We start from the raw sequence: 23,794 nt of genomic DNA, 5'->3' as shown, positions 1-23,794 counted from the left end.
TAAAGACAGGCAGAGTGAGGGAGGGAGATAAAGATTAATAGAGACAGAAAGAGAGAGAAACAAAGAGAGAAAAAAAGATTGATGGAGAAGGAGGGAGACAGACAGAGAGAAAGAATGTGTGTGCAACAGTGTGGTTAAGGATGTGCGAATGTGTGTGTGCACCTTTATAAGTGTGTGTGTGTGTGTGTGTTTGGGGGCGGAAGGCCCGTGCCTGTCAAATGCATTCCTCCCCTCTTTGATTAGGGTGATGGAAGGTTCCAGAGCAAGTCTGAACCAGCAGATTAGCTGGGATCACATTCAACAAGTCACAATAAAACAGGCTATGAAAGCAATCGAACACGTTTGAAGGACACATTTAGTTTGGGAGTTAACTTGTGAAACGTGACGCACGGTAACCCGCTTTCCGTCCAAAACAGAAGACCAGACAGCCTCCCGGTTACTAAATCCCTTTCCAGGCACACCAGGCCGCACCTTATTGGCCCAGTTCACACGGAAGACGTTGATTGGTCCATCTGGCATAGCCCAGACCTGCCTGAGCGAATCACGTCTCAAGTTCCTGGTTGTATAACTCGTGAAGGGCGGACAATGCCAGACGCCATAGGGCCCAGAGTGATGTCACCCAACATTACTGTGTTAGCATGTGAGGTCCAGCTCACAGTCAGTTCGGGCTCCTGCAGAATCAGGGCTAAACCGAGCGGACAGGAGCCTGGAAAAAAACCCTCCCTGCTTCAGTGTGTCTACAGGAACAGTGTTCCCATGGGACAGAGAACCACTCCAGTCTGGGATCCAAATGCTGCCTGGGCATGCTACACACACACACACACACACACACACAGGCCTGCAGCTGAGAACAGTGAGCACCGTAGTGAGACAGGATGTGCAGCACCCTGCATCAGCCTGGACTTCCTGTTAGTCAGGAGAGTCCACAATCATCTACAGTTCTACATGTACAGAGAGAAGAAGAGAGAGGGATTTCATTGGCTTCAATAACTTTAAGAAAGACAGAGCGAGGAAGGGAGGGAGAGAGAAAGAGGGAGGGAGAGAGAGAGAGTGAAAGAGAGACAGAGAGAGACAGACAGAGAGAGAGACAGAGAGATAGAGAGAACGGAGAGAGATCTCGTTGGCTTTAACAATCAAACAGGGCCAACAGCCGAGCAGCATCATCTTTAGCAGGGATCTGGGTGTGGGGGTGGAGGAGGAGGGGGGTTAATCACAGGAGGGTTTCATTATTCCAGATACGGGCAGCTAATGAACAAACAGTCTTTACATCCCAGCACTAATGAAAGCCAGGTCTGGGTATAGACTCTTCTAATGAAATGAAAGTGCTGGTGCTAATGAAGGACAATGACAGCGTGATAATGACACACACACACACACACACACAGCCCTGCAGCCTCACTAATGAAAGACTAAATGACAAGACGCTACGCAAACAAAACACAGTTTCTTCTTCTGTGGTGATACAGAGGCCACAGGGAGGCAGGCTCATCTCATTTGCGGGCGTTCCTCCAATCAGAGGGCAGGGTCGGGACCGCAGAGCCAATAGGCTGCGCCGTCCAATCAGGAGATGGCTATTGTGCGGCGTTGCCAAGCAGCGTCCATGCCCAAGGTCAAAGGTCGTTCGTAAAAATAAAAAGAATCTAATAAAATAAAAAATACCCCCCCCCACGGGGATGCAAGAACCCTCAGTGGAGCCATCCGTCGCCGTGGCAACCTGCGTAAATGTCAATCACCTTCCGACATCTTAGGTGGCTGCCTCTTTGTCTTATTCCTCCCCACGACAATAGTCGACTCAGCTCACTTTATCAATCCCCAAGGAAATACCTACTCATTACTCACACTCTAAACACGCATCCAGAATCTTTAAAAAGTGGCGCTTGTTTAGTAGACTTTTCACCTTGACTGACCTCCTGAAACTGCTCTGACCACCGAGCTAAACCCATCCCTTTACCAAGATATCCTGGATTTCCCTGCTAAATGTATTTAAACGTTAATAGAGTCAGTGAGAGGATTACTAACAAGTCTTTGGGATTTCCTTCCTCCTGCTGGCGTGTGCAGCTGTGACAAACAAGCGATGATGTCGATGTTAGCGCCAGCGCCGATGTGTCTCGCTGCTCTGTGATTCGTCGGGAACAGCCTCTCTCTACGAAGCTCGTGTTCTCGCTGCGCTGTGATTCGTCAGGAACAGCCTCTCTCTACGAAGCTCGTGTTCTCGCTGCGCTGTGATTCGTCAGGGACAGCATCTCTCTACGAAGCTCGTGTTTGTTTTTCACTCAGAACAATGATCACAGCCGGCAGTCTCTCACTACTCACAATTACCTCTGTGCTGCGCCCGCACGGCACACACACACGCACACACACACACACACACTAGCACACACACACCCTAATCACTATTCATGAAAGAGCATGAGTGATCATCACACACACACACACACACACCCATCATCTCCCGGGCCTGTGTGCTCTCCCAACTCTGCACTCCAGTCTTGTCTGGAGGCTGTCCTGCCCTGAAGCTGTTCCTCAACAAGGCCGGCCTCCAACCTTCCCCCCGCTCTGTCAGCAGCTCCACCCCCTCCCCCCCCCCCCCTCTCCCTGGGACGGGAGGATCTGCCACAGCCTCAGAGCCAGAGCCAGAGCCAGAGCCGGGCCTGGCCGGCAGGGAGGCAGGTGGGCTCATTAGACATGCTGCTCAGGGTCCTCATCAAACAAGGAGGAAAACATCAACCAGGAGCTTGACATCTGAGTAGCTGTCTCGCTGCCTGTCTCTCTGCCTGTCTCTCTGCCTCTCTGTCTGCCTCTCTCTCTCTCTGCCTGTCTCTCTGCCTCTCTGTCTGCCTCTCTCTCTGCCTGTCTCTTTGCCTCTCTCTCTCTCTCTCTCTCTCTCTCTCTCTCTCTCTCTCTCTCTCTCTCTCTCTCTCTCTCTCTCTCTCTCCTCCCCCTCTCTCCTCCCCCCCCCTCTCCCCCCCCCCCTCTCCCCTCCCCCCCCCCCCTCCCTCCCTCCATCTCTCCTGAGGTATCCAGGCACCCCAGAGGGTTAAGAAACCCAACCCTGAGCTGAAACCCCAGTCCAGGCTAGACCCACCACCAGACCTCCCTGGAGGAGAGCAGGGCGTGTGTGTGTGTGTGTGTGTGTGTGTGTGCGGGAGGGAGCTGGGCCACCCCCCACGGAGCAGGGCCAGCTTGTGTTCCATCAGCAGTCTCAGCAGGACTGTACCTGTCTCACTGTACCTGTCTCACAAGGTGTACCTGTCTCACTGTACCTGTCTCACTGTACCTGTCTCACAAGGTGTACCTGTCTCACTGTACCTGTCTCACATGGTGTACCTGTCTCACTGTACCTGTCTCACTGTACCTGTCTCACTGTACCTGTCTCACAAGGTGTACCTGTCTCACAAGGTGTACCTGTCTCACTGTACCTGTCTCACAAGGTGTACCTGTCTCACACTGCTCCAGGTCTCACCCGGACCAGGGCAGGACTGCATCTGGCCTGGTCTAGCCTGGTCTGGTCTAGCCTACCACTGGCCTGGTCTGGTCTGGTCTGGTCTGGTCTGGCCTGGCCTGGTCTAGCCTACCTCTGGTCTGGCCTGGTCTAGCCTACCTCTGTTCCAGCCTGGAGCCGGTGGGGCGCCAGCATTAGCTCTGCCTTGGATGAATTACCAGGGTCAGCCTGCTGTGGCTAACGGGAGTCACCCGGGGGGTATTAGGCTGTGAGATCCTTCTGGAGGAACAGATGTCTGCATGAGAGATCGGCTGGATGGCCACAAACAACTCCTCCTTGCCCTGCGCGGAACAAAGTATTAAGATCGTTTTCAGGCATGAAACAAAACCGATGATTATTTGTCTTTTTTTTTTTAAGTGAGTGAAAAGGCTGGTGCATTCTGGGAGGATTGTCTTTTTTTGTGTTTTCTTTTCCCCCGTAAACACAACACGGTGTGCCGCTTAGGTCTGTGGAATCAGCAATAAAAAGTTAACTAGACAGCTTTACTGAATGACTTATTAAGCGCCTGTGTTTTGGCAGAGCTAGTCTGAGACACTTCTGAAATGAACAAGAGCTCCCTTTTGTAACGTCTCACATGCCTTCCCTATCTGTTCTCAAAGTGAGTCGTCTCTTTCACACACACCACATCCACACACCCACCCAAGGCCAATGAAAGTGGCAGTTGCCTTGTTGTGGCATTTCCAAATGTGAGCCGTTTGTCGCTAGGTAGATTTGACATTGATGATGTTTGTAAAACGGTCTCTTGATGCATTGGGTGTTTGTCATTATGAGTGTCGGATGATGATCTCCACACAGAGAGAAATCCAACCATTCAAACTAAACTACCCTGGACATGAATCTATATCATTTCATTGACCTTCCATATGTTCAGAACAATTAACAAAAGAGAATTATCTAACAGCGTTAAAAAGCCATGAATCACAAACATTCAAAATGTCAACTCGCCTTAACAAATCCCTCACTTGACAACTCTTTCCGTCTCTCTCTCTCTCTCTCTCTCTCTCTCTCTCTCTCTCAAACCTCCAGCCTTGAGAGAGAGTCAACATGAATTCAACCTTTTTTTCCATTCATGGCCCAGATGACTTCCAAACACAAATCCAGACACTATCGGAAAAAAAGTGAAGTACCGTCGATATTACTGTGGCTAGCGATGGCAAGAGTCCTGGGAAGAGAAAAGAACAACATTGAAACACTTCAGCCAGAAAGTGTCAATGATCAAGGTGACAGGGCCTTCACTGTCCCCCGCGCTCTCATCCAGAGCAGGCTGGCTTGGGGCTGGAGAGCAACAGAGAGAGAGAGAGAGAGAGAGAGAGAGAGAGAGAGAGAGAGACAGAGAGAGAGAGAGAGAGAGAGAGAGAGAGAGAGAGAGAGAGAGAGAGAGAGAGAGAGAGAGAGAGAGAGAGAGAGAGAGAGAGAGAGAGAGAGAGAGAGAGAGAGAGAGAGAGAGAGAGAGAGAGAGAGAGAGAGAGAGAGAGAGAGAGAGAGAGAGAGAGAGAGAGAGAGAGAGAGAGAGAGAGAGAGAGAGAGAGAGAGAGAGAGAGAGAGAGAGAGAGAGAGAGAGAGAGAGAGAGAGAGAGAGAGAGAGACAGGGAGAGAGCGAGAGAGAGAGAGAGAGAGAGAGAGAGCGAGGGCAAGATGACTGACAGCCTCGGGTCCTGAAGCTCTTCTTCCCTGAGAAAACATACAATCGCCTCGTCTGAGTACCCAGAATGCACCGCGGGGTCAAGGAAGCAGGCGCAGTCCTGGTGAATCAGAACCAGAACTTTGACCAGAACCTATTCAGAACCAGAACCAGATTCAGAAACCATGACCAGAAGCCTGAGAGAGAGAGAGAGAGAGAGAGAGAGGGGGGGGGGGGGAGGGGGAGAGACAGGGGGGGGAGAGAGGGGGGAGAGAGAGAGGGGGAGAGAGAGAGGGGGGAGAGAGAGAGGGGGGGAGAGAGAGAGCTCTGTAGCACCTCACACAGGAACCATCAGAAGATCCCCCGTAAGCACTGTAAGCAAAGCCTCAGCAGCACATGGAAGCATGTTCAGTGTTGGAGATGAATATTCAACGTTTGGGACGAGCTGCGTTCGGGGAGTTGCTTCCAGGCATGCAGAGCAGAGAGGAGAAGGAGAGAGCAGAGCAGAGAGGAGAAGGAGAGAGCAGAACAGAGAGGAGAAGGAGAGAGCAGAACAGCGTGCTCTGCACACACACGTGCCCCATGGCCCTCTGTCCTGGAGGAAGCGCCTGGAACACGCTTCCTGTTAGCCTCTTGAAGCTTCCTGTTAGCCTCTTGAATTGGCTCCACGCGCTACCACTGACTGGCGGCCCTGCTCTCTCTGCAGGAGCAGCAGGCCTCTTGTTAACTCCCCCCCCACTCACCCTCCCTCCACTGACATCTGCATACGGAGGGAATAAACACACACACAAATAACCACAACCACCACAGACACACATATGGCCCAATACAGTATCCAAGGGCTCACACACACACCTGGGTGAACATGAACACAACACAGTTCTGGATACGGGAGATGTAAACACACACTCTGTTCCGCCACCCACGTCCTCAGAACAGCGTGTTCTCCGTTCTCTGACTCTGATTCAGGATGCAGGGCCAGGCCTGGTGTGAGGACTAACTGGCATCATCAAGTCTTTATTGTGGCTGTCTTACAGTAGCTACAGTTGGCCCAGCACCTCACACACACACACACACACACGCTGCCACACACACCAGAACAGCAGTACTCACCACAGGGACAAATACACACCCTTCCTCCCCTATACCCCTACCGCCACCTCCCTCCCCTCCCCTCCCCTCCCCTCCCTCTCGTCTCCTCGTAACGGTTTCGACGGCATGAATAGAGACAGGCTTTGCTGTTCTGTGGGAAGTTGTATCCAGGTCAGACGGTTCACGGTTAGCAAACGGAGAGGATTTTGCGTCTGAACACAGAAACAGCTGGATTGTATTCTGTAGACTCTCCTACCCAGGACTGGAACTGGATCAACACAAAGACAGCAAGCGGACGAGCTGCAGCATGGGATCAATAACAACACCCAGCAACAATGTCGCAACCACACACCATATTAAGATGCACCGTTTCTCCACAGAAACACAGGCGCTTCCACAGTAACCAGGCTGTGTTCGTCTGGCGCGTGAATCTCTGCCCACTGGGAAGCAACACCCACACTCCAATGATCCTAACACCCTTTAAAACACTCAAGGGGCCGGGAAGCCCCGAAAGATCGTTAGCACGTCATCGCGCCATGGTTCCTGACCGCAGGGCGCCAGAGACGATCCCCGCGCCGCGAGGACGGCGAGGACAGCCAATCCCGGAGGGGGAAGACGGCGGTTGGAGCCGCACGGCGGAGCGGAGGTACGGAACGAGCCGTCTAGGAGGAGCTGTCTGGGACACATCAGCCCCTCCGCTCTCTCTCTACGCTTCTGAGGGGAAAAACCTCAACATCCCAAACGGTTTGGTCTCATCTAAATAGCTTCTCGTAGTAAAGGAGAATTCAGCCCACATGAAGAGAGGAAAAAAAAACGAAACACTTTCCCAACTGCCAAGGCTGAAATGGAAAAAAACATCAAGGGCCGTTAAATGTGAAGCTTTCATTCTGCTGCGTTGACTTAGAGGTCAAGGTTCGAAGAGGAAATCAGGCTGGCTGTAAATGTTGTGGGTGGATGACACACATGGACACGTTCATAAAGACCCACCCGTGGATTTGAGACACTCTGGGGGGGAAGGGTTTCGAGAGGGGCTTTGCTTCCCAAGGGGAAGGCCCCTGGACTGGGGAGTCGGACCCAACATCCCCCTAACACCATACTGCGAAGCCCTCCAACGTTAAGCTCCCAGCTTTCGAGGAAGAAAAGCGAGCGAGCTCATGAATGACTTCCACTTGTGTGAGATTTGTCCGGTTGAGCTCAGTTTTAATCTGATCTGCAGCCCAATCTCTCCCCGTCATCATCCACATTGTATGGGTTAGATCGCATACGATCTCAGCAAACATGAAAAGGGAAATCACACTGCCTGTTCTGGCTTAGCGGGATGGGGGAGCGGTGGGGAGATGGGGGGGGGGGGGGGGGATTGTTTGCCGTCTGCGCAGCCCAGGGAGGGGTGGAGGAGGAGGGCAGAGGGGGTCTTGCATCGCCCTCTCTGGGTCAGCTCCTGTTAGCGTAGCGTAGCGCAGCGCTAGCTAGCGCTCTTCAGTAATGGCTACATGCCATGCATTCCAAAGGGGCTACATGCCCCATGCCTTGAGGCTCTGCCAGTGAGGCTAACCCCTCAGCCTCAGCCCCAGCCTCTACCCCAGCCTCTACCCCAGCCTCTACCCTAGCCTCAGCCGCATGGAGCTACACAGATTAGAGTCCAGCCTCACGACAGAGGGCACCACAGTGTCTGGGTCCAGAGCAGGGGCAGATGTCACACTGCAGAGTGAACACACACACACACACACACACAGGGAAACTGCGTCCTACACACACACACACACACACACACACACACAAACAAACAGACACACAGACACACAGTAGAGGAAGGAGTAGCTCTTGAAGGTGCCATCTTTTGAGTAGTGGATTATATATTTTTTAATATATAATACATATTTAATTATATTTAAAGTGTGGATTTTTCACTCTTTTCATATGAGCTTTACAGGATTATTTTATTATATTTTATTCATTATATATTAGACTATATAAGAACATTAGCTCACATCGGATCTAGGATGTCTAAATGAAGACAGAGGATTGAGGTAAGACTGCTAGGAAACAGCCGTGAGAACTGAGACCAACACTTCCAAAGGAACCGTAGGAACCTGCCGTTCCTACGGAACATTTCAAACGTGCAACTTGAGATTGGAACAGAGAGCTAACACAGAGAGCAGATGAGCTAACACAGAGAGCAGATGAGCTAACACAGAGAGCAGATGAGCTAACACAGAGAGCAGATGAGCTAACACAGAGAGCAGATGAGCTAACACAGAGAGCAGATGAGCTAACACAGAGAGCAGATGAGCTAACACAGAGAGCAGATGAGCTAACACAGAGAGCAGATGAGCTAACACAGAGAGCAGATGAGCTAACACAGAGAGCAGATGAACTAACACAGAGAGCAGATGAGCTAACACAGAGAGCAGATGAGCTAACACAGAGAGCAGATGAGCTAACACAGAGAGCAGATGAGCTAACACAGAGAGCAGATGAGCTAACACAGAGAGCAGATGAGCTAACACAGAGAGCAGATGAGCTAACACAGAGAGCAGATGAGCTAACACAGAGAGCTGGGGGACCACAAGATGAACTAACACCACTGTGAACACCAGAACCCAACTCCCACTCTGACAGACAAACCAGCATGGAGCCTGCGAGCCGCCCTCCTCTCTCGGGTCGCCCTGGTGATTACTACTGAAACTGAAACTCCACTGGGCTTGTTTGTGTCGTTTAAAACCACTCCTCGAAGCTCTCCCTCTCCTCTCCCCCCTAGCTCCTTCTCTAACTGAACCCCTAACCCCTCCTCTCTTCCCTCCTCTCCCCCCAACTCCTTCTCTCCCTGAACCCTAACCCCTCCTCTCTCCCCCACCTCCCCCCTAACCCCTTCTCTCCCTGAACCCTAACCCCTCCTCTCCTTCCCCCTAACCCCTTCTTTCCCTGAACCCTAACCCCTCCTCTCCCCCTCCTCCCCCCTAACCCCTCCTCTCTTCCCTCCTCCCCCCATGGCTGGGATGCCCTGGGCCTTTCACAGCTTCCTGACATTGAAGGATCACGTGAGTTCAAGGGGCCTGGGTCTCTGCTGTGAATGCAGCGAGCCGTCTGACAGCTCTGCCCTGATGCCAGTCCGCAGACAAACAGCTCAGCTCGTTACGCCGCACACAGAGAACATGACGTCGAGAAGAAGAAGAACAGTCAGGATTGGTTGAGGAGAAGGAACTCCCAGAGGGCCGAGGGGTATTCGTCATCGTCTTCTGAGCAGGAAGGAACAGCCGGGCAGGGAGTGGATTGTGACGAAGACCACAGAAGGGTTTTTAACGCACAGAAATTGGATTGAGATTGCAGCAGAGTAAACCGACTGTTTTCAGAGCCGAAAGTCGATGTGTCACAATCACCATCCGATGTCTTTCTCTACATTCGAAACATAGGAAGGTATCAGTGAGCTAAGAATTCATGAGAAATTGTTTTTCACAGCAGTGTCCTTCAATTATTATAGAGACAGAACGAATGAGAGAGAGGGAGACAGAGAGAGAAAGAGAGAGAGACAGAGCGAGAGAGAGAGAAGGGGGGGGTAGAGTGTTGTGAGGGAGAAAACTAGGTCAAGTCACATGACTGGGGATCGACTGCAGGCAGGATAGAATTTCTCCAGCATGTGGTCATTTACAAAAACAAATGTAGATTTCATTTCATTTCTCATGTTGGGAAAAACCTATGTAGCGTTTCACAGCCGCTCGATCTCCATCAAGCAGGTGTGAGCAGAGGGCAGGGAAGACTCTGAGACAGGAAACACAGACGCTCAGGATAGAGGAGAGGGGAGGAAGGAGAGGGGAGGGAAAAGGGAGAGGAGGAGGAGAGGAAAGAGGGAGAGAGGGAAGAACAGATGAGAGGGGAGGGGTGAGTACACCCCCACGCTTCACCTTCTCGTAGAAAAAACGAGACAGGTGAGGTGGAGTCTGAGGGTCGCACAGCATAGACAACCTGGTCATGTGACACCAGCCTGGGCGCCGCAGGAGAACACACTTCCTGCTTCCTGTGCAATGCCGGGTGACGGAACGGTGAAAGGCGAACGGGGAACTCGCGCCTGTCAATCAAACGCACCAGATAAGGTGGTCGTAAAGTCAGCCAATCCCCTGAGGGCAACACTTCAGGGATGGGCCAATCATTCACGTCCCGGGGTCAGGGAACGCAAAAGAGAGTGAGGATGAGAAGGAGGGAGAGAGTGAAAAGTATGAGAAGAAGAAAGAGAGGATGGGGAGAAGACGAGAGAGAAAAGAAGGGAAGAGAAGACAGGAAGAGAGAGACAGAAAGAGACAGAAAGAGAGAGAGAGAGAGAGAGAGAGAGAGAGAGAGAGAGAGAGAGAGAGGAACTGACAGGAGGGAGAGGCTACAGAGTCTCTCTCTCTCTGACAGCCCTGACTGAGAAGAGCCAGTCTGGTTACGTTAGGGACTGGGAAGGCCGTTGGCCGGTAATGAGCTGTGGAATGAAAAGCATCAGCAGATCGTATACATCCTAATTTAATGAGCCGGTCATATTGGAGATTCCCCAACGGTTCCGAGTGAATCAATAAGAGAGGGCAGATTATGGAAACGGCGAAGCCTGGGTTTGAGCCTGGAGCTTCACCACCGGGATCTAAACAGCAACACTCGTGTAGTCCATTATCCATCAGCCAGCTAGCCAACTAGCCAGCTAGCCAGCTACACAGCTATACAGCTACACAGCTAGCCAGCTAGCCAGCTATACAGCTATACAGCTACACAGCTACACAGCTACACAGCTACACAGCTAGCCAGCTAGCCAGCTAGCCAGCTACACAGCTACACAGCTAGCCAGCTAGCCAGCTACACAGCTACACAGCTACACAGCTAGCCAGCTACACAGCTACACAGCTAGCCAGCTATACAGCTACACAGCTACACAGCTACACAGCTATCCAGCTACACAGCTCGCCAGTTAGACGGTTAGCCAGTTAATCATCTAGCCAGTTAGACAGCTAGCAGATTGCGACCTAGACAACTAGCCAGTCAGCCAGCAAGCCAGTTAGACAGCTAGTGACAGAGAGAGAGAGAGAGAGAGAGAGAGAGAGAGAGAGAGAGAGAGAGAGAGAGAGGGGGAGAGAGAGAGAGAGAGCCAGGAAGGCGGAGCAGTCGTCTGGTGTCTGTGTTTGGGTTCAGAGAAGAGGGCCCAGACACGTCAGTCACCTCGGGGCGCCCTCTCTGATGATGTCGCCAGTGACACCATCCCTGTCGCAGGTGACATCACCCCTCGTCCGCACCCTGTGTGCCCTTGGACGAGCGGGGGGGGGGGGGGTCGAGCTTGGCGACGCGGTGAAAATACAAACCCTGCCTTCCAGGGGAGTAAAACCCTCGTCTGAAATGAGACGTCCTGATTGGAGGAGACAGAGCATCAGATGGCTTTAGGAGTGAGCGGAGAGGGACTTGAGAGACGGTCAGAGAGGATCAGGACACAGGACACTGCAGAGTCATCCTGCCGCACTGCTAGACAGAGAACAGGGTACAGCGTGTGTGTGTGTGTGTGTGTGTGTGTGGGTACAGTATGTGTGTGAATATAGCGTACGTTACAGTTGACTTCAGGCTGTAATGCTTCCTGAAGAGGACCCCTCTTCCTCCCCTTCTAGGAAGGATGTGTGTGTGTGTGTGTGTGTGTGTGTTTCACAGTGGATATATATCTAGACAAGATATCTGTATAAGAAAAGGACAATGAATAATGCACCATAACTACTACTACCACACACACACACACACACACACACCAGTGCCCAAACACACACACACTCTGAACACACACACACACACACACACACACACACAGAGGCTCAGTGATGATGTGCAGCGCAGTCTGTCCCCTTCGCTGGCTGGATCAGTCAGGCAGAAAGATGTAGGCCATCTGCACAGCAACACCAAGAGCAGAGCCAGGCACTCAGACAGACAGAGAGACGATTAACCAACTGGCTGGGTTTGTTCCCTCTGTTCCAGGCAGGCAGGCAGGCAGGCAGGCAGGCAGGCAGGCAGGCAGGCAGGGAGGCAGGGAGGGAGGGAGGGAGGGAGGGAGGGAGGGAGGGAGGGAGGGAGGGAGGGAGGGAGGGAGGGAGGGAGGGAGGGAGGGAGGGAGGGAGGGAGGGAGGGAGGGAGGGAGGGAGGGAGGGAGGGAGGGAGGGAGGGAGGGAGGGAGGGAGGGAGGGAGATGGAGAAATGGGTAACAAAGCAATAGAGTTGACCAGTTTTCTGTGAATAACATGTCAATATGACCGGACCTCTTCTATTACAGACGTACAGAGACATAAAAAGATCAAATCTGGAGATGGCTGACGAGGACTGGAATGACATGCAGAGCATCCGACTAGGGGCACATGTAGGGTACCCGTAACTCTGCTTAACCACTGAGCAGTGTGTTCTGGCTAAACTCTCTCCCTAAGGTAGAGACTAATTACAGCACAACAATGGTTACATTACTCTCATTCCTGACCATAAATGGAATCGGAGGTTTATAAACACTTTGTATTTTTGCGCCTCCCTCTCTCCCTCCTTTCCTCCCTCCCTCCCCCCTTTCAAACGTTCCCTCTTTTTTTTCCTCCCATCCTCCCCTCACCCCTCACAGTCCCTCTTTCTCTCTCCCTCTCTAGCTTTCCCTTTTTCTACCTTTCTCCCTCCCTCCCTCCCCCTCACTGTCTCATCTCATCCCTCTCTACCACCCCATCTATCCCCCTTCCCTCCCCCCCAGTTCCTCCTCTCCCTCCCTCCCTCCCCCCCAGTTCCTCCTCTCCCTCCCTCCCTCCCTCCCTCCCTCCCTCCCTCCCTCCCTCCCCCCCAGTTCCTCCTCTCCCTCCCTCCCTCCCCCCCAGTTCCTCCTCTCCCTCCCTCCCTCCCCCCCAGTTCCTCCTCTCCCTCCCTCCCTCCCTCCCCCCCAGTTCCTCCTCTCCCTCCCTCCCTCCCTCCCTCCCCCCCAGTTCCTCCTCTCCCTCCCTCCCTCCCTCCCCCCCAGTTCCTCCTCTCCCTCCCTCCCTCCCTCCCTCCCCCCCAGTTCCTCCTCTCCCTCCCTCCCTCCCCCCCAGTTCCTCCTCTCCCTCCCTCCCTCCCCCCCAGTTCCTCCTCTCCCTCCCTCCCTCCCCCCCAGTTCCTCCTCTCCCTCCCTCCCTCCCCCCCAGTTCCTCCTCTCCCTCCCTCCCTCCCCCCCAGTTCCTCCTCTCCCTCCCTCCCTCCCCCCCAGTTCCTCCTCTCCCTCCTTCCCTCCCCCCCAGTTCCTCCTCTCCCTCCCTCCCTCCCCCCCAGTTCCTCCTCTCCCTCCCTCCCTCCCCCCCAGTTCCTCCTCTCCCTCCTTCCCTCCCCCCCAGTTCCTCCTCTCCCTCCCTCCCTCCCCCCCAGTTCCTCCTCTCCCTCCCTCCCTCCTGCTCTCCTTCCAGCTGTAGTGCTTGTGTGTCCCTGGGGTGTGTCTCTTCACTAAGCCCTCAGAAAGGAGAGAGACCGCGATGCACCTCGTTTGATCAGCGGCAACGCTGCCCCCATTAGCATGAACCTCCGAGCTCCCTCCTCCCCCCTCCCCCCCTCCGCCACCCCCCTCCCCCCCCTCCCCCTTCCACTACCTGCCCATCAACGCTGGCTGGCCGCCACGCACGCCGCCGCAGCCCAGGTGAAGCAGCAGCACAGCGCTCCCCTGAATCTGTATCGCTAATGAAGCTCCGCTCGGCCGACGATGAGACTGAACGGCGTGATCTAAGCGGAGAGGAGGATGTGATCTCAGCGGAGGGGAGATCGGCGCCCTGCATGCGTAATGTTTCCCGGGCCGGGAGACGGGAGACTCAGTCCAGCCGTTGATTGGTGGATGTGAAGTCTTTGATGTCTCTCTGGGGACCCCCCCCCCGGCTCTGAGGAGAGGTCATCCACAGCCACCGTGTCCCCTCCACTACGCTGGGTCTCAGTGCTCCGGGTTCAAGCCCAAAGGCATCCACTGTTGTCATTTCCTCTGCCATGGCATCTTTGATGATCTAATAAACTGGTCGAACACGTAATCCCTCCTTTGGTTTCACATGACTTTTGTCATTTTTTTGTGTGTTTATTTTTATTTATATTTTTTAATCGTTTTTCTTTGATTAAAAGCGCGGCGCTGACGCCAGGTTGCGGAGGTGTTTTTACGAGGCGTGGCGTTCGACCCAGGAGGGGCCGGTCTGGTTCCCCCTTCCACCCCTGTGCCACGTAATTAGCCCGGCACAAAGCTGGTCGCAAGGGCCCAATTTGGCCGGCTATAAAGTCCGGAATGGGCCAACCTGCTCCAACCGCCAAGGCAGACACCCCCTTCATCTACTTGCCGACAACACCGGGAGAAACTTTGAAGATGTTGGAAACAGACCCAGAGAGGGAGGGGGGGGGGGGGGACCGCTCTCTGAAATCAAAGGAGGGACTCTTAAATTCCAGGGAATCACTCCAGATGTTGCAGCAAATACTCCGCTGAAGCAATCCAGATGTGATCACTCAGGATTTTTTCACCCCCCTCCTTCCTCCGCCTCAATCTTTCAGGACTTCCTCTCTGTTTTTCCTCGCCCTCCTCTCCCTCTCCCTCTCCCTCTCCCTCTCCCTCTCCCTCTCCCTCTCCCTCTCCCTCTCTCTCTCTCTCTCCTTTCACACCCCCCTGGCCCTTTCTCTTCCGTGGCCCCGCCCCCATCCTTATAACAGTGCCCCTGAATCCGCCTTTTAAGTCAGGGATTTAACAGCCCCTGGGGCACCGCAGCATTCACTAGGATTCTACAATAAACACTCCATGCACTCACAATCTACACAGCCTGTGTGTGTGCGCGTCCTTGTGTGTGTTCCTGTGTCTGTGTGTGTGTGTGTGTGTGCGAGAGAAAGAGAGGGAAAAATTAAAAGAGGAAGAGATTTTTAGCTCTTTCTCGCCGGATCAATCAACACTGAACTGCAACTTACATCTCCAGCAGAGCTTCACAAGGGAGACTTGGACGGAGGGAGACTCTAGAAACAGCACTCATCTGCCCTGTCATTTCCAGCCGTCTACCTCCTCCTCTTGTGTTCCCTCCCTCCCTCCCTCCTCCTCCTCCCCCTCCCTCTCTTCTCCTCCCCCATGCTCCTCCCCCCTCTCTGCCCCTCCCTCCTCCCCCCTCTCTCCCCCTCCCCCTCCCTCCCCCTCCCCCTCCCTGCTGCTACTGTCTCAGTAGAGACTGTTACCCTCCCACCAAGTGTGACCTGTTCAGCACCTCTGACCTTCTCCTTACCAGACACACCGTGAGTCTGTCTACCTCGGCGGCCCCCCTCTCTCTCTGCTCTCTCCCTCAGCATGTCTACCTAGGCCGCCCCCCTCTCTCTCTGCTCTCTCCCTCAGCATGTCTACCTAGGCCGCCCCCCTATCTCTCTGCTCTCTCCCTCAGCATGTCTACCTAGGCCGCCCCCCTCTCTCTCTGCTCATTCATACCGCACCTTGAACACACACCCCCTCCACCCGACGCTGTACACACAAACATGCACAGACATGCACACGCACACGCACACACACACACACACACACCGTGTTGCCGGGCCTGGCTCTGATCTCGCAGCCCGTGTCCTGTTACTCGCACGGGGGCTGAAACACAAGAAAGCGTCCTAAATGTGACACTTGAACTTGTCGGAGCTGTTTCTGCAGGCTCAGGAATGTCAGCGCTGCGGTATGCAAAGAACTGACGACAAAGACACAGTCACAGCTTGCCTCGGCAACCACGGCCACCTTGCTCAACACTGCTGCTCTCAGGCAACACCCCACGCACGCTCCGCACGCACGCTCCGCACGCACGCTCCGCACGCACGCTCCGCACGCACGCTCCGCACGCTTGCTCCGCACGCACGCTCCGCACGCTTGCTCCGCACGCACGCTCCGCACGCTTGCTCCGCACGCACGCTCCGGAACTCCCTGACTGAAAACACGGACAAAAAAAGTTAAAAAATAAAAATAAAAAAAAATCTTATGATCATTGAAAGCCCTCTGTATTGTAACTAGAAGCATTGTACGCTGGGTTGGTTCACGATTCTGTACGCTAATAGTAAAATTAAGGTCCCGTTGTGTCGTGATTGTGGATGTGAGAGCAGGGGGGCCTCGGGACATCCACCAGCACCTTCTCCATACCAGCCCGCCGCGAGGAACAAAGATCTTTGGATGGAGAACCAGATACAGTCTTCGTGAAGAATCTTTACCTTTTCTCAAAGTCATTAGGAAGCTGAGACGCACCCATCATGCCTGTTAACCCCCCCACACACACACACACAGTGGTCTCTATAATCCAGGGACTGTTTGGCTCTGCCTGTAATGGATCCTGCTTATCGTAATTACAATCCCGTCCCATAATCTGACAGACTGGTTTAAGTACACCAGCATAAGCTTTGGTGTTAGGCCCTCTCTCCCCTGACCCCCTCTTTGCCCAGTTGAAACCATGTGTGTGTGTGTGGCTGAGAGATACTCTGGTTGTGTGCGGTGGTCCTGCAGGGTGTTGAACACGCTCTGGCCTAGCGCTCAGATGTTCCTTCTTGCCGACACGGCACGCGATAGATCTTCCCTGCGCTTCTGAAAGCGGTCAGATCTGCCTCGACAGGGGCCAGCAGGCCGGACGTTAAGACGAACGTCTTGCTGTTCATCATGTTTACAAATGAGATGACTTTCTTGTGTTTATCCTTTGAAGTTTTACAAAATAAGAACGGACAACAAAGTTGTTACGTTTTACTGGTTTCTGTTTTTGGTGTACTGGCTGCTGGTGTGATTGTACCGCAAATAGTGAGTGCTTGGTGAGCTTTTGTAAGCAGTGGTTGGGAGCACAAAAGAAACTCCAGTGAGGTCCGGGCGCCAGTTTACACAGAAGCTAGCACAAAACCTCAGATGACAGCTTGCACGCTAGCCAAGATGGCACTTGACCTAACACAGTCACTAACACAATAGCTAACATTGTGGCTAACGCTGCTACTTACAGTAGCTAACATTGTAACTTACACAGTAGCTAAAAGTAGCTAGCACAGCAGCTAACAGCAGCAAACAGTAGCAAACAGCAGCGAACAGCAGCAAACAGTAGCAAACAGTTGCTAGCATGGTAGCTAACAGTAGCTAGCATGGTAGCTAACAGCAGCTAACAGCAGCTAACAGTAGCTAGCACGGTAGCTAACAGTAGCTTGCACGGTAGCTAACAGTAGCTTGCACAGCAGCTAACCACCAACACAGTGACACATCGGGCAGCCCTCTCAGAGCTCGGGCAGACTGGCTAACAGAGGTGCCACCCAGGATGTGTGGCTGCTCCCTAACACCTCGCGAGGTGTCAGACGCCATGACGACGCTGTGATGCCGCCGCGGGCTGGAGGTGAGGGAAGGTCGTCACACCTCCCTGAGTCTGGACACTCGGCGGAGAGGAACATTATAAAACCGAGACGAGAAATCCATCAGTCTTGGTGTTGGTGTCTCTCTCGCTTTCTTTTCCAGGGAACGTGAGGGTGAGTGTGGTTGTGGGCGTTCCCGTGTGAGCGTGTGTGAGTATGTGTAAGTAATTGTGCAAGTGTCTGTGTGTGTGTGTAAATGTGTTGTTGAGAGGCCACCTCACAGCGGGGAAGAATTCACAATTTCATTCTCTTTCATTCTCTGATGAGAACGAGGACTTCAAACGTTTCCTCACGGCTTTTGATCATCCTAGTCACACTGATAATAGCTCTACCGGTGTTTGTCAGTTACAGCTTATCACTGACTCAGAATACACTTCTCCGTTGTGAAACTATGTAGTGCGAAACCGTTTCATCCAACCACATGCTGTAACCAGACCGGGGCCCGACTTCAGTCAAGTGCCGTGTTCTCTGCAGTCAAGACACAGTGGTCCTTTTCCTCTCTCTCTATCTCTCTCTCTCTTTAACTGTCTCTCTTTAACTCTCTTTAATTGCCTCTCTTTGTCGCTCTCTATCTCTTTAACTCTGACTCTCTCTTTGTCTATCTCTCTCTCCTTAACTGTCTTTCTCTCTTTGTCTCTCTCCCTCTCTTTAACTGTCTCTCTCTCTTTGTCTCTCTCTCTTTGTCTCTCTCCTTAATTGTCTTTCTCTCCCTCTCTTTAACTGTCTCTCTCTCTCTTTGTCTCTTTCTCTCTTCAACTATCTCTTTCTTTCTTTCTTGAACTATCCGTCTCTCCATCTCTTTCTAACTTCCTTTAAACAACTCTCTTTTTTCCTCTTTCTAACTCTCTCTCAGTGTTGTGTGAAGTACGAGTGAGAAACCGTCCATCTAAGAGGGCAGGCTGACCTTCCTTTCTGAGCGAATGATGAGTGTGATCTGGTCGAATCCCTAAAGAGGCTGTGTTTCCACTTCAAAAGAGCCCATGTACGCATCCTGAATACCGCTCTGCTGCACGCAACACACTCCCTGTCCCTGTCTCAACAGTCCATCAATCTACATTAGCTTCACTTTCTATGGATTCAAATAAATGAACAAAATATGAATAATCAGCCTTCTTATGTACATAACGCTGTCTTTGAACGGTAAAAACGCCAGATTGAACGCCCGGGGTAAATTCCTTACGTGATAAACTGCAGACGGGGCAAAGGTCGAGGTTCGTGGAGCAAAGTTCAACTCAGTTCCAATCAATAAAGCACTCCTACTGCCTCTCTATTCCTAACACTAATAATTAACGGGGTTTTGAGCGATGCTCGTATTTCTCCATCTCCTGCCCTTCATACCTCGACTCAACAGGGGGAAGGTAACCAGGCGCACTGGGCTGGGGAGGGGTGCAGTCGGCTTGTGTCATTAGATCTCGGACGTTTTCCATTCCGAGGTCATTCACGCTGCTTACAGGGGTGTTTAGACGCTCGACGCCCGGCGCCCCAAACACCCTGCCAAGTACCAATCAAGCGACCGCGTTCAGAGTTACGTTTCATTCATTCATTCTCTCGTCTTCTTTCGTGCGTTTGGTTGATGCCGGGTGGGGGGAGGATGGAAGGGGAGGGAGGGCGGGCGGGCGGGCGGGAGGAAAGAGGGGGGAAGAACATTTCCTTTGATTTGGTTGAGTGTTAGCTGGAGGGTGTGTGTGAGAGAGAGGGTCAGGGAGAGAGGGAGCGCTGTCACTTTAAGCCATTACCTTTCCCTATAAAACTCCTCCAATAAAAACGACAGCTGCAGCCCTCTCTCTGAAGCAACACATCAGGAGCGGCAAACAAGACGTCAGTAAAAGACAAACTTGGCCAAACGATTTTGCCGTCGTGACCCCCCCCCCCCCCGGCCCCGCCCCTCCCTCAGAAGACACACCCCCACCCACAGGATAACCTTTGTCTGTGACTTAGGGCAGGAATGCACCCCCCCACTCCACCCCCACCCTACTTCTACACCCCCCTTTACACTCTCTTCTCCTCGTAGACTGTGAACTTCACTGGTTGGAAGAGGGTGTTACCTTCTGTTCCTCAAAGCCCTCATCCCTCTCCCCCCAGACCATAACTCCCCCCCTCCCCCAGCCCTAATCACCCACAATCAAAGAAGGGAGGTAAAAGAAGGATGCATCCTTGCCCTATGTGAGGAAGCAGATCTCATCAGATCAGCAGATAGATTCACAGCACAGCTTGAGTTTCCCCTCACAAAGTCAGTATAGGTCCCAACACCGCTGAAACACCATTTAACACCACTGAAACACCATTCAACACCGCTGAAAAACCATTCAACATCGCTGAAACACCATTCAACACTGCTGAAACACTGTTCCAACACCACTGAAACACCATGAAACACCACGGTCAAAGCCATCCTCGGGCACAGCCCCCCCCCCCCCCCAGCCCAGTCCAACCAGGCAGACATGGGAACAGTCACTTAGGACACTTGAAGTGCATTTATGCTCCTTAATCACCCTCGCTCTTGTGTTGTAAACACAAGTTCGCTCCCACTTAGAACGATTCCGGGCTTAACAGGAACACCACATCACTTTCCAATGCCCTGTCTGGCCTGGATATTTACATTCAGCAAGTACAGCATGCCCACACTACTCCCTGACTGTCTCCATCCTCCACAGCACCCAGGCTGTGTTGTATAGTGTATGATACACACACTGTAACTGTAACAAAAAAGGATTGACCGGCGCCTGACTGAAAACCCAAGTACTTTGAACTCACAACAACACTCAAAAGGTCTCCAGTTGCATGACACTTTGACATAATGACATATTTCTATTTGTTTCTTTTGAAACTGCCATGCTTGCATGTTTACAAAGGAACCAGACACATTGTTTGGCTTCAATGTCACCTCTGCACTCCATGCTTCTATTCAGCTTCATCTCAGAAGACAGAGACAGGGGGACACACAGTTGGAGGAGAAAGACCTGGAGGAAGAGAGATAACGAGAGAGAATAAGAGAAAGAAAGTAAGGCAGAGAGAGAAAGATAGAGGGAAAAAGAGGGAGAGAGAGAGAGACAGAAAGACAAGACTAAGTCAGAGAGAGTGAGTGAGAGAGTAAGACAGAAAAAGTAAGACAGAGAGAGTAAGAGAGAGAGAGAGTAAGAGAGAGAGAACAGGCTTGAGCAGAACAGAGACAGCATGCTGAACATACTGTGCCACTGGAGAGGATGTCGTCACCACAGGCAACAACCTGCAATCTATAATTGTAAAATGTTCGAGCTGTCATTTTCAACAGACGCATGTAGGAATCCTTAATGCAGCGGGATGCAGGGGTAATTACACAGAGTGTGCGGCTAATCAATACCTTCAAGGGTTTATCAGAGTTAGCGGTGTCCTTGAAGTGGGCAATTACCAATCACAGCGCCAGTGGGGGTTTGATAGGGAAAGTTTATATTTAAATGGTGATTTAGGAACCGACAAATCAAGTCCTGGCGATTAATGACCTGCTGATGCAGCACTGTGAGAAACTTGAGAGCGATTAGGCAGGGCAGAGAGGAGGGAATCTGGTGAGCACGGTGTGGAGCCTCCCAACAGCCCAGAACCACCCGGACTGGGTCCGGACCTCTCAGCCCAGAACCACCCGGACTGGGTCTGGAACCTCTCAGCCCAGAACCACCCGGACTGGGTCCGGACCTCTCAGCCCAGAACCACCCGGACTGGGTCTGGAACCTCTCAGCCCAGAACCACCCGGACTGGGTCCGGACCTCTCAGCCCAGAACCACGCGGACTGTATCCGGAACCTCTCAGCCCAGAACCACCCGGACTGTGTCGGGACCTCTCAGTCCAGAACCACCCAGACTGGGTCCGGACCTCTCAGCCCAGAACCACCCGGACTGGGTCCGGACCTCTCAGTCCACACTCTGCCTTCTTGCTGTGGCTTTGTCTTCAAGCACTCGGAGGGGATTGTGAACCCAGACCCCACACCTGGCTCTGCCCAGAGCACCTGTAATAACAGCCCTGGGTGCCGTGACGACGGGTGTGTGTAGCATGTTCCTGAGTGGCTACATGAAGGGCCCATGCGGTCAGAGTTCCAGCGAGCAGCCTTGTAACAGGAGAAAGCTGCTGGTTACCCAGAAGCCCTTGCCTCTCTTATCCATGCCTACACGCGGGCTGAGGATGTGTGTCAAGGTGTAACGTGAAGCCTGGATGAAAGACGTGCAGACACAATAAGCTGGCAGTCTATCGCCTGCAGCTGAGTCTCTGCAGAGGAGGACAAGGTGTGCTCTCTGCACTGTGACATGCATACAGTAGTTGCGTATTAATGATTTACTGGAAATGGTAATAGCGTCTCTCACTGTGTGTGTGTGTGTGTGTGTGTGTCTGTGTGTCTCTGTGTGTGTGTGTGTGTGTGCTTGCACCTGTGTGTGTGTGTGTGTGTGTGTGTGTGAGGAACAAATTGTAAATATGTAACTATTTCTGCTAAAAGTAATGACTGATGCTATTGATCATCTTTATCTTCCAGGCAATTTTTGTTGACGTCACTAATTCTTGTTGCATTCCATGTCCGATGAAAAAAATAATTGCGTTGCGAATGTAATTAAGCTAAATAGTTTATCGTATCTTTCTGAGATATTGGGTAATTATAAGTACTTTATCACAATAAATCGACATTTTAAAATAACTTGAGTACTAAAGTATACACTATTTGTGTGTTCATGTAACGAATAAAACACCACTTTTCTCCACGCATCATATGTTGACTCAATGTAGAACGCCTCCGCTAACGAGAAAAAATATTAGGTAACTTGAAGCGCATACCTGTAGCCTACATGACCTATAATGTCAAAAATAAATTATATTACCAAGATTATGTAACTGCATTTGGGTCACTTTCACACGCCCATGCTGACTAGTTTCATGATAAAACCGCATACAACTGTTTATTAAGACAATAACAAACGTAAGACAACGTGAAGTTTAATTCGCCTTTCTAAACATCTTGTTCAATGAGTAAACTTCTACCGTCTTTACGAGCCGCATACATTTACGCGCGAGAGTTGTATTTTCCAACGCCTTCAGATCGATTTCAAGATGAAATACTTGATATTAATTGTCTGACTGATAAGCAAATAACAAATCTGTTGTACTTGGCAACGTTTTTAGGACCGGGCGGCGTAATTTAGCTCACTCACTGAGAAAGGGAAAGCCCGCAGCTTTTTCCTGAATGAGATGTCACCCATATTCTACTGTCATCGCTCCGTCACACAGTGTGCCACAACGCGAGCCGAACACAGTCATGCCCCCGTGAAGCGGTTCAAGTTGCCCTTTCTTATGATAGGTTATGGTAACAGACAAATAAGGCATTAACATACCACACGTACTTTCCAACATGTAGGCTTATATATTACATTAGCTTCAACGCCAAAAAAATAGCCTATACTGAGCTGCATACATGTGACTGAAGCTCTCGCTATGCGCATTGTAAAACGACTCTGCTTTCGAACTCCTCGCCGTGGCAGTTTGATTATCCTTGACTCGCCAAAGTGTTAACTCAAAAAGGCAGAAATAATAACGGCAAACAACAGTTTTTCAAAAAACGGAAAACTTACCCAATGACAAGAACGGTTTGGTTTCCATGTCTGGTGTGTGTTAGCTCATGCCAGCTGACACAAACCGTGTTTTTGAGTTTTCAGGCTGTCTCGCGTCGTTGTGGTAAATTGGGCTCCGAGGCAGTGAAACTGTCAATCTTGCAAAAGCGTTGTTCGATAGTGTCAAAAAATGCAGCCTTCTTAATGTTCCTACTTCTGTAAGCTCACTGAGTTGCGCTTTCCTCGCACTGTTTCTGTTGGTGTACAACTCCAACTACTGGATGTGCACTGCAAAAGGGACCAGTTCAAGGGGTACTCCCACCAACGCGCTTCAACTCGCAACGACACAACGCGTGGAAAGGGGAAGTTTGCCAGTAACTCGTGTGTAGGCCTCCAGCTCCTTTAACACTCGATGTCACAATGCGAATTGATATTATAATTGATGATCTATAACGATTTTTTACGTTTAATCTCGCAACAATTTGGTCTTCACACCGAGAGCACAGCCAACCTAGACATGAGATGACACGGAACATGAATTAGCATCTAACTCGCAAATACACTTTATATTACCATTAAATAATAATAATACATAGGCCTACATGTATTTGTTTTAAAATGTATATTAATTTATATTATCTAAAATTATAGTACTTATCAAGCCTATAGCATTCTGCC

General features: G+C 51.6%; 1 protein-coding gene across 1 annotated transcript in view; it reads right to left on the bottom strand.

Moving 5' to 3' along the window:
* rxraa (retinoid X receptor, alpha a) overlaps positions 1-23,377 on the bottom strand; it is a 75,142-nt gene extending 51,765 nt beyond the window's left edge. The window contains exon 1 of the mRNA XM_084693404.1: positions 23,138-23,377. Coding sequence (XP_084549530.1) covers positions 23,138-23,165 — 28 coding nt within the window. The 5' untranslated portion in view covers positions 23,166-23,377. The remainder of the gene's footprint in view (positions 1-23,137) is intronic.
* Between the last annotated feature and the right edge of the window lie 417 nt (positions 23,378-23,794).

This window comes from Hypomesus nipponensis, chromosome 27 (genome assembly GCF_054491055.1).
Source record: "Hypomesus nipponensis isolate SF chromosome 27, ASM5449105v1, whole genome shotgun sequence".
In the NCBI taxonomy this organism is placed as follows: Eukaryota; Metazoa; Chordata; class Actinopteri; order Osmeriformes; family Osmeridae; genus Hypomesus; species Hypomesus nipponensis.
Note: the sequence above shows the minus strand (reverse complement) of the source record. Positions and strands in the feature narration are given on the sequence as shown.